This window comes from Mus musculus, chromosome 7 (assembly GCF_000001635.26).
Source record: "Mus musculus strain C57BL/6J chromosome 7, GRCm38.p6 C57BL/6J".
NCBI classification, from domain to species: domain Eukaryota; kingdom Metazoa; phylum Chordata; class Mammalia; order Rodentia; family Muridae; genus Mus; species Mus musculus.
In genome coordinates, this window is record NC_000073.6 from 80,245,133 (window position 1) to 80,261,173 (window position 16,041).

The following is a 16,041-nucleotide window of genomic DNA, read 5'->3' on the forward strand; positions in this document are numbered from 1 at the left end:
CACAGGTCAGCAGAAGTCAGCAGAAGCAAGCGGCAAGAAGTCACCTGAATATCACAGAAAGTTCTGTGGCAAGCCAGTCTCTATGAAGTCAAGACAAGGGAAGATCAGCAAGTCAGTGCAAGGCGAACCAATGCAAGAGCCTTGTCACACTGTCTGTGGAGTATATTTATATTCTTTCTACTCATCACACGTCCTTTTCCTTCCTGCTTCAGAAAGACATTCTCACCTGTCTCTGCTTCAGCAAAACATCTCGTGACATAACTGAGTCCCCCCCCCCCCCAAGAAAATTTCCACTTCAATGTAGTTTCTGCAATTTTTTGTTTAAGGTTTTTCGAGACAGGGTTTCTCTGTATAGCCCTGGCTGTCCTGGAACTCACTCTGTAGACCAGACTGGCCTCGAACTCAGAAATCTGCCTGCCTCTGCCTCCCAAGTTCTGGGATTAAAGGCGTGCACCACCATGCCCGGCTAATGTTTGTCTTTTTATGAATAATAATAATAATAATAATCCAAAATTCTCTGGATTTTGCTACAACAAAATAATCTGAATCATATGTTGGGTTGGGTTTGGTGAAGAAAGCTAATGAAATTCAAAGTGGGGGGCAGGGATGCCAGGTTATAGGAAGGCAACAGTGACAGAGAAATTGAATGAGGTCATTCTGTTATTTCATTTTCTTGAGGTTACAAAAGTATTTATGGTTGTGGGTACCACATCAAGTTATGGGTGTAGGGGTGAGAGGACAATGTATTGTTTTCTTCTTCCACCATGTGGGTTCTGGAGGTCGAACTCATGTCCCCCTGACTTGTCAGCTATCATTTTGGTCCGCTGAGCCACCTTGCTGGCCTTATTCTGTAATTTGCTAATGGAGCTAGTGAATGAAACATTGGAAGGCATGTGTTCTTATCGCAGCTGTCCCTGTTAAGGGCAGGAATTTTTTTATAGCATCATTTCTAAATGTGGAAGAACCACAAGCAGCTATTTTGTCCCAAACATAAACATATTTGGGTTGGCCATAGGATTCCAGGAAAAGTGGAGCAGAAAAGGTGGAACCCGCCCCAATATGGGAGGACTACAAATCCCATAATGCGTTGGAAAAATACGTCTCGGCCGTTCACGTACACTCGGACCTCTAGACGCACCCGGCAAATGCAGACAGCTAGGGGGCCAAGATGGCTTCTACTGGCGCCAAAGTGGGTGTGGTTCCCGGGAAAGCCACGCCCCCAGAACGCTACTGCAATAGGGGCGGCCTTCGTGTCCATAGCGACGGCGGCGGCGGCGGCCGTCTGCTTGCTTAAGAAGTCGCCGCCGCCGCCAGGATCTCGGAGCCAGGAGTTAACCCCGAGGGGGAGCGGGCTCCCCCTCGCGACAGCGGGGACAGACAGTCCTGTGGAACGACGAGAAGGTCCCCGACGTCCAGCAACGCCCAGGAAGAGCCGCAGCGAACGAGCGGCGGCCATGAGCGACCAGCTGAGTCCAGCCCCGAGCCGATAGGGGCAGCTCCAGCAGCCCCTGAGCTCTCCTCGAAACCTCGGGTGGGCAGTGTCTGCCGTGGGTTTCCTTTCCTCTATTGTAACCCAAAGAGTCTTAGCTATTAGAGGCCCAACCCCAAACGCGTTCACGTAGGGAAACTGAGTTCTGGCTCAGGGAAATCGCCGGCCGATAACCTTTGATTGATAACCTTTGATTTACAGCTGTATCTTATTTTATTTTTTTTTAAAGATTTATTTATTATATGTGAGTACACTGGATGGTTGTGAGCCACCATGTGGTTGCTGGGATTTGAACTCAGGACCTTTGGAAGAGCAGTCGGTGCTCTTAATCACTGAGCCATCTCTCCAGCCCTCTACAGCTGTGTTTTAAAGCAGACTTCTCCAGTTCTGTCAGCCACCTTTCTTCCCCTTCAGGAAACAAAACAGCCGCGGTGGTGGTTCCTGTCAACTCTATTCTGCACTGCACACTTATATCTTATCAGCCCCCCATGCTTCCTCCCCACAGCCCTCTACTTGGAAACAACCTATTCTACAGTAGGGTTGATCTAAAAGGGCAACATTTCATTCTAGCACCGTAAAGGCGCTCCGGGTAAATTCCTGCAGGACTTCCTGGGCCCGGAGAAAGGTCTGATAAATATTTATTCCTATCCCTTTCCCCTTAGAATCTGAGAGGATGGAGCCCAATAACTGTAAGACCAGTGAATCTGAGGAAGATGATATTGAGGAAGAAGAATCTGAGGAAGAATGTGTTAGAGAGGAATCTACCACCCCCAACTCTACCCAGCAGGCACTTAGAAAGGCTGACTATAAAGAATTTGAGAATGGGGTTGCCTTATCGGTTGTAGCCAAGAAAATTCCAAAGAAAATATTAAGTGCAACAGACACAGATGATTTGGAAGTTGGGAGGAGAAGAAGAAAGCGGAAACGAAGGTATCTTTTCCTTCGATCCCTCACAGGTGTGACTCTAGAGACATTACCCCTTGGCTTCACACCACCATTTGGTAGCGGAGCATGGTGGGATCCAAGCTTTTCACTTTAGCCTTTGGGAAAGGAGAGGAGAGCCAGATGATGGTGCATGCATATAATCCCATCATTAGGGAAGCTGAAACAAAAAGATTACGTGTGTTCTAGACCAGCTTGGACTACAACGTGAGACCCTGCCCCCCATCAAAAATCATATAACTATGGGCTGATGAGATGGCTCAGCTGGAGAAGAGGGCTTGTTGCTCAAGCATGAGGGCCTTGAGTTTGAACCCATAGTGCTCACATTAACACAACAAAACAAAAGATGGCTGTGGGGTTGTGGTGGTGGCCAGTGCCTTTGATCCCATCACTCAGGAGGCAGATGCAAGCAGATCTCTCAGTTCAAGACCATCCTGGTCTATAGAGCAAAATCCAGGACAGCTAGGACTACACAGAAATCCTTTCTAGGAAATCTAAAAGGAAAGGCCAGAGCAATATTAACCTTTGCTTCAATAGAAAAAAAAAAAATCAGAGCATTTGGGTCTGCCATACTTGGAACTTTAGCATGTTGGTTTGGTATATAAATGCTTCTAGAGGAAATGAGTTTGTATTATAAGTCTGTTAGACATTTCCTAATCCTGGGTTCCTGGGAGCCTGATGCCTGTGCTTCCCTCCCACTCTGCCTGATTTCTGTTCCTCCTCCATTTCAGACCCCTGGCCATCAACCTGACCAACTGCAAGTATGAGAGTGGTAAGCACCGGGCTCAGCGCTCACAGTTCGTGTGCAAGAGGGACTTTTGTTCTTATTCCTGGGACAGCCACAACCATTCTCCCACCTGCTGGCTGCTGCCTAGGTGACCTACTACCTACACTGAAGTTCTTGGGTGTCCCCAGAATTTGCTACTGACAGCTGAGATGTGGCTGTTGGCAGTTAGTCTCAGTGGTAGGGAGGGGATCTCCACAGGCCAAAAAAGAAAAACAAACAAAAAAACAAAGCAAAAGCAAACTGAAAACTAAAAAACAAACAAACAAACTCAAAAACTAATTAAAAACACAAGTCAGGCATTTGGGAGGCAGAAGCAGGCAGATTTCTACGAGTTTCAGGCCATCCTGGCCTACACAGTGAATGACAGCCAAGGCTACATAGTGAGACTCATATAATTTAAAAAGGAGACTGCCAGGTGGTGGAGGCTCATGCCTTTACTCCTGGCACTTAGGAAGCAGATGCAGGATTTTTGAGTTCAAGGTTAGCCTGGTCTACAGAGTGGAGTTCCAGGATAGTCATGGCTACACAGAGAAACCATGTCTGAAAGAAACATAAACAAACAAATTGGCTGAGGATATAGCTTATTGGTAAAATACTTGTCTAGCATGCAGGAAACTTCAGATTTGATCCTCAGCACCACATTAAACTGGCCCTGGTGGCTTATGCCTATGATCCCAGCCTTTGGGAAATGGAGTCAAAAGGATGAGAAGTTCAAGGCTATCCTCGGTTACATAGACAGCCTGGATTACATGTAAAAAAACAATAAACAAGCATACAAACAAACAGATGAGCCGGGCAATGGTGGCACATGCCTTTAATCCCAGCACTCCGGAGGAAGAGGCAAGCAGATTTCTGAGTTCAAGGCCAGTGAGTTCCAGGACAGCCAGGGCTACGCAGAGAAACCCTGTCTCGAAAAACAAAAACAAACAAACTGAATGTCATTCAAATAAGGAAAAATTAAATCTTTTGGGGCGGGGAGATAGTTCATTGCATAAATACACTTGCCAGCAAGACTAACAACCCAGCTTCAATCCTGGGGACCCCCACGGTAGAAGGAGACTCCTGTAAATTGTCCTCACCTCCACATGCATGATCTGGCAACTATGTGCTCACCATATACACATGATTAAAAAGAATGAAAATCTTTTTTAAAAAAAACCAGCTTATTTTGAGGGTTGAGAGTAAATCTTTTTTTTTTTTCTACTTCTGTATACACAGTAATTGAAATTGTTATAGTTAGAAGAATCTCAATTTTTTTTCTTTTTTTTAATTGGGTATTTATTTCATTTACATTTCCAATGCTATCCCAAAAGTACCCCACATGCTCCCCCACCCACTCCCCTATTCACCCACTCCCACTTCTTGGCCCTGGCGTTCCCCTGTACTGAGGCATATAAAATTTGCACGACCAATGGGCCTCTCTTTCCACTGATGGCCGACTGGCCATCTTCTGATTCATATGCAGCTAGAGACACGAGCTCAGGGAGGGGGAGGGGTATTGGCTAGCTCATATTGTTGTTCCACCTATAGGATTGCAGATCCCTTCAGCTCCTTGGGTACTTTCTCCATTGGGGCCCCTCAATTTTTTAAAAAAGATTTATTTATTATATATGAGTACACTGTAGCAAACTGGGAACTAAGTTGCTGCAGTAAGAACCACATGCCTTCACAATCTGCTGTCTGGTCAGGTCCGTTCCTTCTTCCAGCTAGAGTTCCTGGATTCATGGCTGGTACCCAGGCTGGCAGTGTTGACCTCCCTGTCTCTACAGTGCGCCGGGCAGCCCAAATGTGTGGCCTGAAGGAAGTAGGGGAGGATGAGGAGTGGACGGTGTACTGGACAGACTGCTCTGTCTCACTGGAACGAGTCATGGACATGAAGAGGTTTCAGGTACGAATGTCCTGGCCCATCCCCACCCTGCACTGGAGACTGCTGCTTTCCATTGCTGTACCTCATACAGACAGGGAGGCCACCCCCCCCACCCCACCACCACCCCCCCCCCCCGCCCCAGGTCTTCTGCTCCAATAAAAATATTCTCCTCTTGGCTCTTTGGAACTTGTTATCGGAAGTGTTTGGTGGGCACACCCCTGTCACGTTGACTGTTCTCACTGGTGACATCTGACCAGCCTGCCTGCCTCATTGAGAGCAGGTGTGCCCACCTTGGGGCGAGGACTGGAAGGCTGCTTCAGCGCTAATAGCAGACGGCTAGGGATGTGGCTCAGTATTCGGTAGTAGAATGCTTGCCTAGTATACACAAGGCAATTTCCCATATCTACAATATCGGGGTGGGGAACTACTGCTTAGGTCAGCTGGATGGTTTAGTGTCTAAGCAGCTTAGATTGTCTAGTGTCTAAGCACACATTTACCAAGAAAGTGTGGAAGAGCAAGTGTGGCAACGTACATCAGTGATCCTAGCATTTGAGAGGTGAAAGCAAGGGTCAGGAGGGGTTCAAGGCCATCCTACATAAGATCCAGTTTCAAATGGAAAAAAAAAAGGTGGGGGAGGGGGGAATCAACTTCCTGACAGAGAAGAGAGCAGGAGAGTGAGCCAGCCAGCAGTCACAGTGCACAGGGCTAGGTGAGGTATGCATGGTGGTACAGGACAGTACTCCCAGCAAGCAAAGGCTCAGTGAAGAGGGTGAGAGTTTTTGAAGCTTTATGTCTTGGGCTATATCAAGACTCCTCCTCAACAACAACAAAAGACATGAGCATGTCTTGGTGAAGTCATGTGTCGTAAGGAATGGGTTGGTAGATGCTTTCATTGTGGGAACATCATGAGTGTACTAAACAAATGGCTGTCCTGACACCAGGTGCTCGAGTTTTCTAGGACTACCATCAGGTATGCAGTCTATCCTTACCTGAAATGTTGTGCCTCACACAACTAATTAAAAAGGGCCTGCGGGCTTCTTTGGGGAAACCAGGATGGGAGTCCAGACACTGTAACTTGTCCTAACCTAGTCTTAAGGGAGCTAGGAGAGAGCAGTGACAGTGAACGCTGGAGAAGCTTCGAAGAAGGCACGATGCAGGGAGCAGATGTCAGGGGAGGATCTCCAGTGAACAGTAATTAACAGCCTTTACTGAGGGACGCCTATGCATTGGTCAAACACTGTTAGGCAATTTTATATTGCTCCTTCATTAAATACTTAACATCCCTGAGCAGCAGATAGCTGTTTGTTAAAAAGAGAAGAGGAAGGCTCAGAACACAAAGTTGACACAGCTAGTAACCAAGGAAGCCGGCTGAAGCTTTCTCCTCCTACCTCCTGCCATCCCTGCAGGCTAGAATGGCTCAGGACTATTGGCAGACTTTCAGTGTGTGGTCTTCAGGTGCTGTGGCATGCATTCCCTACAGTCTTCTTAGTTTACTCCTTTGTGTCTTCAAGAAGATGTGTTTATCATTATTTCTTTGTGCTATTGTGTATCATTATCCTTCTTTTAAAACTGTGTGTATGTTTATGTTGTGTATGTGTGTGGGTGTGTGTATGGTGTGGGGGTGTGTCTCTGGTGTTTGTGTGTGCAAGTGAGTGTGTATGTGTGTATGGTGTGTTTGAGTGAGTGTCTATTTCTGTGTGGGATGTGTGGGAATGTATGAGGTGTGTGTGAGTATGTGTGGTGTATGTGTATGAGTATATATGTGAGTGTATTTGTGATGTGTATATATGAGTATGTATGTGAGTGAATATGTGTTTGTAGGGGCTGTATGTATGTTTGAGTGTCGTGTGTACATTGTGTGTGTGTGTGTGTGTGTGAGAGAGAGAGAGAGAGAGAGATGTGTTGCTAGGAATCAAACCTAGAACCTAATGCCTGCTAGTCAAGCACTCCCACCACTGAGCCTTATCTCCAGACAGCATAGTTATAGAACTGAGAGGTGTGAGGTGGCTGGAGGGCACAAGGTCCTGGCATGGGACACTTTTCCAAGTGTCCTTCCTTTCTCAGCCTTGATGTAGATGTGTCGGGAAGAGGTCATGGACAGATTTCCCACCTGCCTTATGGGAGCTTCCTGTTTCACACTTGCTGACTAGATACAGTACCACCGTCTACTCTGACATCTTCCTTTCCTTCCCAGACCTTTTCCATGGCTTCCTGGGACGCCCAGGTCCTAGGAACTACCACTTGCTACAGCAGAGGCTGAATAACCAACTGACTATGTTTCAGAAAATCAACCACTTCCCTGGCATGACGGAAATCTGCCGCAAAGATCTGCTGGCTCGGAACCTCAACCGCATGCAGAAGCTCTACCCTACTGAGTACAACATCTTCCCACGCACCTGGTGCCTCCCTGCGGAGTGAGTGAGCTCAGACCCATGGACACGATGAGGAGTCACTCTCTGTGCTCTTAATGACCCAGATGTGTTTCAGAGGGCTGGAATGGGTCCAAGAAAGATTCAGCTGGCTGGGAGTGGTGGCTCAGACTTTTAATCCCAGTACTTGGGAGGCAGAGGCAGGTGAATTTCTGTAAATCTGAGACCAGTCTGGATTACATAGCAAGTACAGGATAGCCAGGGTTATAGAGACTTTCTCAAAAAAAAAAAAAAAAGAAAGAAAGAAAGAAAGTTCAGCTGCCCAAGCAAAGTGGGTCCAGAGCTAAGTGCTCCAGGAAGAACCTGGAGGTAGATAACAAGAAGGTGGCCATGGGGATCCCAGGACAGGCAAGGATGCACAGAAACCCTTTGACCAGCCTCTCTCTGCACGTAGCTATGGGGACTTCCAGGCCTACGGTCGTCAGCGGAAAACCCGCACTTATATCTGCAAGCCAGATAGCGGCTGTCAGGGGCGTGGCATCTTTATCACCAGAACCCCCAAGGAAATCAAGCCAGGAGAGCATATGATCTGCCAGCAGTACATCACCAAGGTGAAGGCCACCTCGGAACCCCCAGGCCTCTCCCCACACTGGGATGCCGCATCCCTTGTACGCCAGGGCCGGAACTCAATTATAGGCTTCTGCCCTCTGTGCTGTCTTCATTATCTTACAGACAGAGTACAGCCATTTTTCAGAGCTAGCCAGCCTGGATTTGACTCAAAGCTTTCCCATTTCCCGGACATATGATCTTGGGCAGTTACCTGGCTCTGTTTCCTCACTGTTAAATGAAAGTAATAACACAATTATTACTATTATGACTACTGTGAGGATTCAATGTGTTATGTATTAGAAGCACCAGTAATAACCATATATTGCATGTAATAAGCACTTCGTAAGTTCATTAGTATTCCCTCTGGGTTTGCATGCTCTTAGCCCTTCCTTATTGATGGCTTCAAGTTTGACATGCGAATCTATGTTCTGATCACTTCCTGTGACCCTCTCCGGATCTTCATGTACGAGGAAGGCCTGGCTCGTTTTGCCACTATGCCGTATGTGGAACCTAGCCATAACAACCTGGTGAGGAGGCAGGGCAGCACCTTCTTCCCTTCCATTGCCATGAGTGCCTCTGTTCTAAGCACAAACATGGTGGAAAAGTTTGTCAGCTAAGACCAAGGAAGGAAGCCAGTGAGAGCCGTAGTATGGGGGACATGGTGGGAGGTGTGGCAGCCCTTGCTGGGTGGTGACTAAGGAAAGGTTCTGAACGGAGTCACCCAGCACAGCCTCTTTGCCAGGATCATACGGGACAGTCTCTGGTGAAGAGGGCCAGGAGCTGAGCAGTCTTGGGGCAGAGCAGTGGGTGAGAAGAAGTCACTGAGGGGCTGGAGAAGCTGGACAGAGAGGCAGTGTGAGCCAATCTAGGGCTGTTCGCTTCACAGGAGGAGGTCTGCATGCACCTGACCAACTATGCCATCAATAAACACAATGAGAATTTTGTCCGAGATGATGCTGTGGGCAGTAAGAGGTATCCCCTATTCTGTTTTCCCTTGCTTCCTCTGCCCTTAATCCCATAGACTCAGGAGCCCATGAAACCCATTTGACTCTTGGGAAGCTGATTTCCCAGGAATCCCTGCTTTTGAAGACACTTCTCCTGTGTCTGAGCTCAGTAACCATAACCTAACAACCAATCCCAGCTCCCAGCTGCTAGCAGCGCTTTGAAGCCCAGGGTCCCAGAAATGAAAGTGGGGTTAAGTCAGGGAGCCTCCAGCCTGCAGCCAGGCCCTGCTGGCATGGAGACTGGCCTTCCTCTGAGCACTGGGCCTCACAGGAAGCTGTCGACACTCAATGCCTGGCTGCGAGAGCACAGCCATGATCCCCAAGAGCTGTGGGGGGACATCGAGGACATCATCATCAAAACCATCATCTCAGCCCACTCTGTGCTTCGCCACAACTACCGAACCTGTTTCCCCCAATATCTGTGTGGAGGTACATGCGCCTGCTTTGAGATCCTGGGGTTTGACATCTTACTGGACCACAAACTCAAGCCCTGGCTTCTAGAGGTAAGATTTTCTCTTCTGGACTCAACAAGGCCAAAGTCAGAGGCTTCACCTTGGAAGCAGTATACTCACCTGGTAGCCTAGGGAGGTTGGGGGAAGTAGAAGTCTCAGGGTAGGGAAGAGCCAGGTGAAGACTTTGTCAGTTAAGCCACATAAGGCTGTGTCAGTTCCTGAGACAAACATTCGTAGTCTTTGACCTCTGCAACAACAGCTCAGACTGGGCACACGCCTGTAATCTCAGTACTTGAGAAGGGGAGGAAAGAGGATCATGACTCCAGGCTTCAGCTACATAGTGAATTGGAGGCTAGCCTAGATTTTATAAAATTCTGGCCCCCAAGACCCAAGAAAAGCAAGCAAGCAAGCAAACATGGAAATCCATGTTTAGGATTCTTCAGTGCTCCCTAAGTAAGTCTTGCCGGTGAGGACCCTGTATCCATAGTCAAATTATCTGGTTTTCTCTCACTAGCCTGTAGATAGGTCACATCTCTTCTTGGTTGCTGACTCGGGCCACGGGCCAGAGCTGTTCCTCCCTCAGACCCCCAGTTAGACTGTAAGAGCCCACCACCGGCTCAGGTGGTCTAGGAAAGGGGCAATAAGGCCTCCTCTCGGCAGGTAAACCACTCCCCAAGCTTCACCACAGACTCCCGCCTGGATCGAGAGGTGAAAGATGCACTTCTCTGTGATGCTATGAACCTTGTCAACCTCCGGGGCTGTGACAAAAAGAAGGTGATTGAAGAAGACAAACGTCGAGTCAAGGAGCGGCTTTTCCCGTGCCACCAACAGCCACGAGAAACCAGGTGTGCCTGGTATCTGATAAGGGTTTGTTTATTTAAGACAGGTCTCTGGCTGGCCTGGAACTACATATGTAGACCAGGTTGGTCTCAAATTCACAGAGATCTACCTGCCTCTGCCTCATGGTTGCAGGGACTAAAGGTGTGCATCACTATGCCAGGTTTATTTATTTTTAAGTTAATATAGTACATGTTTATTTTGCGTGTATCTGTGTGTTTCTGCACATGTAGCATGCCAGACCTGTGGTTAGAGGACAATGTGTAGGAGTTGGTTCTCTCCTTCCACCAATGTTGGATCCTAGGAATTGAACTTAGGTCTATAGGCTTGGCAGTAAGTGCTATTACCCACTGAGCCTTGCAGGTTCTGGTAGGTGTTTAGTTATACAACTTGACTTCTTATTACTCTTATTCCTGACAGAAGAAGGTTACAAGGCATTGATTAGCTTTTAAACTCATATTTTATGTATATGAGTACACTAAGACAAGCTGTCTTCAGACACACCAGACTAGGGCACTGAATCACATTACTGATGGTTATGAGCTTCCGTGTTGGGAATTGAACTCAGGACCTCTGGAAGAACAATCAGTGCTCTTAACTGATGAGCCGTGTCTCCAGCTCCCTAGCTCCCCTTTTCCAGAGGTCTTGAGTTCAATTCCTAACAACCACATGGTGGCTCACAATCATCTGTAATGAGATCTGATGCCCTCTTCTGGCCTGTTTGAAGAGAGCAATGGTGTCCTCATATACATAAAATAAATAAATCTTTTTTTTAAGTAGTTAGAATCAGGAGGATCATGAGTTCAAGGCCAGCTTGAGCCACTTAAATTAGCAAGAAATTGTCTCAAGCAAATGGACAATCATTAAAATATGGGTCTTTCTTTTCACAGTCAGGATTCACCTGTGTGTGTCACACGCAATAAGCACGCGCTGGTCACTGTGCCACACTCCAACCTCGATTCTCTTGAGACTGGCCTTGATCACACTGTGTAGCTGAGGCTGGATTTGGACTCCAGTTCCTTTTGCCTCTGCCTTCCCAGAGTTAGGATTATAAGACTGCAGCACATCTTGTTGAATCCTTTTACATTTTCTGTAGTGTATGGGCGTTTCAATTTGGAACCCATAAGACTGTGGTAACTAGAGTGTTTGCTTATGAATAGGTCATTCTCTCTACTTAGGAAGAGAATCAGAATTCTGGAAACCACACCTATATGGTAGGGCTGGCCATGAGCTTGGGTGCTTCCCTCCATAGGTAAGGGCCAGGGAGCCCAGGGAGCCAGCAGGAGGTTCTGAAACTGAAGGCCTTAGCCGGTACTCCTTTCCCTCCTCTGACTTCCCTGAGCTTGGTTTCCATAGGCGAGAACAGTTTGAGTTATCCCAGGCTGCCATGCATGACCAGGAGCGCTATGAAGACTCCCACCTAGGGGGATACCGGCGGATCTACCCGGGGCCCGACTCCGAGAAATACGCACCTTTCTTCAAGCACAATGGCTCCCTCTTCCAGGAGACAGCTGCCTCCAAGGCCAGAGAGGAGTGTGCCAGGTAACTTGGCTGCATTCCCTCTGTGTGAGTGGGTTAGGGGCAAAGCCTGACAGCAGACTGCTCCCTAACAGGAGAAGAGGAGGCTATACGCTTGAGAAGAGAGCAACAATTCTAACAGGTTCTTTCTGCGTGCAGGCCCATCCCTGCATGCCTTCACTGGAATGTGTGATGTATATGTATGCAATGTGCGCGCACATGTGCATGTGGAGGCCAGAGGACAACCTTGGGTATTGTTCCATAGCTGGTCACCTTGTGTGTTTTTAAATAGGTAAAGATTACAGTTGCTTATCTGTGTGTGTGTGGACACCACGTGCACATGTAGCAGTTGAGAGATCTTTTAGGAGTCAGTTCTCTCCTTCTACTATGTAGGTTCTAGCAAATGAACTCGGGCAGTCAGGTTTGGTGGTAGCACCTTTACCAGCTGAGCCATCTCGCCAGCCCCACTTTGTTGTTACTGTTTATGTATTCATTTTTAAAGTTTTATGTTTTTAGCCAGGCATGGTGGCGCACGCCTTTAATCCCAGCACTTGGGAGGAAGAGGCAGGTGGATTTCTGAGTTCAACGCCAGCCTGGTCTACATAGTGAGTTCCAGGACAGCCGGGGCTATACAGAGAAACCCTGTCTAGAAAAACCAATTAAAAAAAAAAAACTTTTATGTTTTTAAAACTGGGTCTTAATGGCTGGCCTGGAACTTGCTGCATAGAAGAGACTTGCTCCAAATGCAGAAACCTGTGCTTCCCAAGTGCTGGGACTAAAAGTGCCCCCATGTCTGGCCCACTTTATCTTTTGAGTCTTTTATCGGCCTGAAGCTCACTAACAAGGTTAGGTTAGCTGACCAATGAGAAGCCAGGAACCTGCCTATTTTTTTGTCTCCCCAGTGCTGAGATACAAGCATGTGCTACCATGCCAGGCTTTGTGTTCTTGGATTCTGGGGCTTGAACTCAGGTCCTCATGCTTTCAGGGGAGGGACTTCAGTGCTTGAGTTATCATCCCAGCCCACTAACAGAGTCTTAATGACTCTTTCCTTCGCTGTGTTTCCTATACTCTAATCAATTCCAGCAACACCAGGTGTTCCTTTCATTAGCCCATCATCCTGTTTTTCCCCACACCATCTCTCCTGTGTCTGAAACTGCTGTGTCTCATCAGGCAGCAACTGGAAGAGATTCGCCTAAAGCAGGAACAGCAGGAGAACCCAGGCACCAAGAAGCGCAAGGAAAACAAGGAGCAGAATCAGGGAGAATCGGCGGGGGAGAAAAGCCGATCCCGAACAGCTACTCGGGTCCTTGCCACCAGCTTGGCATACAGGAACCGGAACCGGGAGAAAGAGGTGTCAGGGGTGTGGCTCTTACCTTCTCACACAAGACTTAATTGGGATTCCTAGGGAAGGGAACCCTTGCTGTCCCCTCTCTCCTCGCTTGAGAGAGACGAGTCTCTAACTAGTAAATTGGATCTGACCTTTTGGAACAGAAGGTGAGAGAATGGACAGCTAAGGGAATCTTACAGTGCGGCCCGGAGAGGGAAGGAAATAGAATGGGCCAGGGGTCCTGCAGCCATTCTTGCTGGTGGTATGAGGCTCGTCTTGGACATCCTGTATCTCTCCTGTCCCTTGTAGCTGCTGCCAGTACAACTGGACACTACGCAGCCTCAGGACATCGTGGAAGAGGAGGAGCTCGAGCGGATGAAGCTCCTGCTACAGAGAGAGAACCTCATCCGCAGCCTGGGCATTGTAGAGCAGCTCACCCGCATGCTGTACCCTAGCCACCGGAGCCACAGAAAGCTTCATGAGTATCGGGTGAGGGTCCCTGCGAAGCCTCTCACAAAGCAAGGGAACAAGGGCTGTGATGCCAACACGTGGTGGTGGTTTCACCAAAGGAGGTTCTTGTGATGGTACCTGTCACGGGAGCCTGGGAGAGGCTCTGCTGGTTCCATGATGTCTGTTCCCAGGCTCCCTTGGGTTTGGTATTGCAATCCAGCCAAGTGCAGCTCCCAACTTTCTCAGTTGCAAGGGACTTGTTGTCTCTATTCCTATTTCACAGTATCCCACAACTCATGACTGACAAATAACAAGGCCACCACCATGCTCAGTGGCTTCTATGTACTTACCCTAGTATTGGCAATGCCCTGGCTCTAATGGGAGCTAAGTAAACAGTCTTGGGCCAACAAAACAGCTGCCGTTTTCACTATTCCCTGGGCTAGTAGCAAACCTGTTGGGCCCTCTGTTTTTGATGAACCCCAAAAGAATAACTAGTTAAACAATGGTTATGGCCTAGGAGAGATTGTTTTATTTCCAACACTCTATCCAGACTCCCAAGAAATATGGTAAGGGGCTGCTCTTCTCCTCTAGCCTAGATTTCACCAGGACGGGCTGAGCAGTCAAGAACTGCAACCTGTGAATTTGGTCCCATTGGTGCTTCTGAGAGGGGCTGCCTCAGAGCAGATCCCTCCTCATTTCCTGCAACCACTTCGGCCCCACGAGTTGATCCCCAGGATCTTAGGGCCGCTATCAAGCATCAATCCCGCAATTGCACAGCATTCCCGGTACCATCTTCAGCCCAAGAACTTCAACTGGATAGGAGATTCAGCAGCCACGGGCCCCTGTTCATTGTCAATGAAGAAATCTGGGAGGCACTATATTTCCAGCTCTAGAGTCAGGCTCACTAGCCGTAAGTATTCAAAAATAGCCTTGGTCACTTTTGACTGGTGTAAATTCCTAGTAGCAAATGTTACAGCTGGGCTGCTCCTAGGATACAAAGTGGCATTCCTGGTAGTATAGGCATGGGGGGAAGGCAGTGGACCCGTTTATTTACTTGCTTCTATCTAGTGACCCTGGTGATAGAGATGACAGACCAATTCCAGCCCTCAACCAAGGTTAACAGGGAAATGGACATGTAAACAGGCTAATTAAGATCCAGTGTGGTAGAGATGCTAGAGGGAAGCATGGGATGCCAGTCTTGTGTGTTACTGGAGCACAGATGGGAAAGAGGTGAGAACATCTCTTTTGTGGGTACTACAACTTAGTGGGGGTCCATGTCTCTACTGCAGAAGGCCAAGCCAGCAGAAGGCTAGAAGCCATAAACAGAGCCCTGTCAGGATCAGTGCCACCCACTCTAACCCCAAGGCAGGGCTATCTTCTGCAGCCCAAAAGACAGGAAAATGGCTCATGGACTGAATGCTGCACCTTGCCCTCCATGGTAAACTCTGAACACAGAGGAAGCAAGGCTGGGGATCTTCCCCTATGCCCTGCCTCTGCACCAGTACTGCAGCATTCCAGCCCACTCCTCAACATCATCCAACACAGGTAAAAGAAGGAAAGCCCAGCACTCAACCAAAACAGCAAATGGTCTTCAATCTTTGCTAATTGAAAGACTGCCAACAAGTTCCAGATTGAAAAGCTCTGGCCAGGACCTTTGTTTGCAAAAGGCAAAAAACACGGAGACACCAAGAGTTCTTCAACATTCTAAGATTCTTTGGGGATCGGTAAAGACTAAAAGATGAAGAGCTAAGGCCAGCTTGTATGCATCGCTGCTCACCAAGCCTTAGGCTGAGTTTATCCCTAAGCGATGGGTCTGAACCCTGGGTATGGCTTGGGGCTGGAGGTCACTGGGCAACAAGGAATTCCTTTCCCGGAGGAGTCAAAAGCGACTACGGTGTAGTCGCCATCAGAAGATTGCTGAGGGTACGCCCTTCCTGCCACAGTGGCAGAATCAGGCAGGCCTGGGCAGCCTGTGCCAGAGGGGCGGCTCTGGGCAACTGAACCCGTCTTTTTATTAAAGTTTATGTCGTTTTCCAGGCGCGTGCTGTACCTCCTTTCGATCCTCCCGTCTGAGGCAAGCTCTTCTCATAGTTACAGCAGGGACGCCCAGCCCAGCCTGGTGACTAAGGCCTGTAGTTCCAATTACTTAGGAAGTTGAGACAAGATGATGAATTTAAGGCTAGGACAATTTAGACCGTTTCAAACATTTTTTCCTTTTTAATGGCTAGGGAGATAGCTCAGTGGCAGTAGCTTGCCTAGCATGTACAAGGCCCTAGCTTGGCTCCCCAGCACCACAAAACCAAAATCAGCAGGAAAGGGTGGGTAACTGGACAATACAAGGACAGCCCCCGCCCACCCAGGAAACGAAAAGCGTAGGATACCGTCTAACT

The 16,041-nt window shown here is 48.2% G+C and overlaps 1 protein-coding gene across 16 annotated transcripts; it reads left to right on the forward strand.

Annotated features, from left to right (window-relative positions):
* Positions 1 to 1,220: 1,220 nt before the first annotated feature.
* On the forward strand, positions 1,221 to 15,689 carry Ttll13 (tubulin tyrosine ligase-like family, member 13). Of its 16 annotated transcripts, none has more exons than XM_006540914.4 (15): positions 1,241 to 1,547; positions 2,152 to 2,419; positions 3,163 to 3,203; positions 4,925 to 5,106; positions 7,369 to 7,499; positions 7,909 to 8,065; positions 8,447 to 8,590; positions 8,950 to 9,035; positions 9,339 to 9,570; positions 10,180 to 10,364; positions 11,713 to 11,898; positions 13,045 to 13,234; positions 13,511 to 13,690; positions 14,243 to 14,561; positions 14,941 to 15,689. In XM_006540914.4, exons 2-15 carry the CDS (start codon positions 2,163 to 2,165, stop codon positions 15,198 to 15,200), a joined length of 2,550 nt encoding a protein of 849 aa, XP_006540977.1. In that variant the 5' UTR covers positions 1,241 to 1,547; positions 2,152 to 2,162; the 3' UTR covers positions 15,201 to 15,689. The 16 variants fall into 16 exon arrangements, with proteins under 16 accessions (XP_006540988.2, XP_030098479.1, XP_006540977.1 ...); XM_006540915.4 differs by having other exon boundaries at positions 1,241 to 1,535; XM_006540913.4 differs by having other exon boundaries at positions 1,241 to 1,531.
* The last annotated feature ends 352 nt before the right edge of the window (positions 15,690 to 16,041 follow it).

Bases quoted from the DNA above. Each gene is read 5' to 3' on its own strand.
- Ttll13 (XM_006540914.4), top strand. From the start codon at position 2,163: ATGGAGCCCAATAACTGTAAGACCAGTGAATCTGAGGAAGATGATATT. The intron at 10,365-11,712 runs GTGTGCCTGGTA...TGGTTTCCATAG, and splicing joins CAACAGCCACGAGAAACCAG to GCGAGAACAGTTTGAGTTAT. The intron at 14,562-14,940 runs GTAAGTATTCAA...TCTCTACTGCAG, and splicing joins TAGAGTCAGGCTCACTAGCC to AAGGCCAAGCCAGCAGAAGG.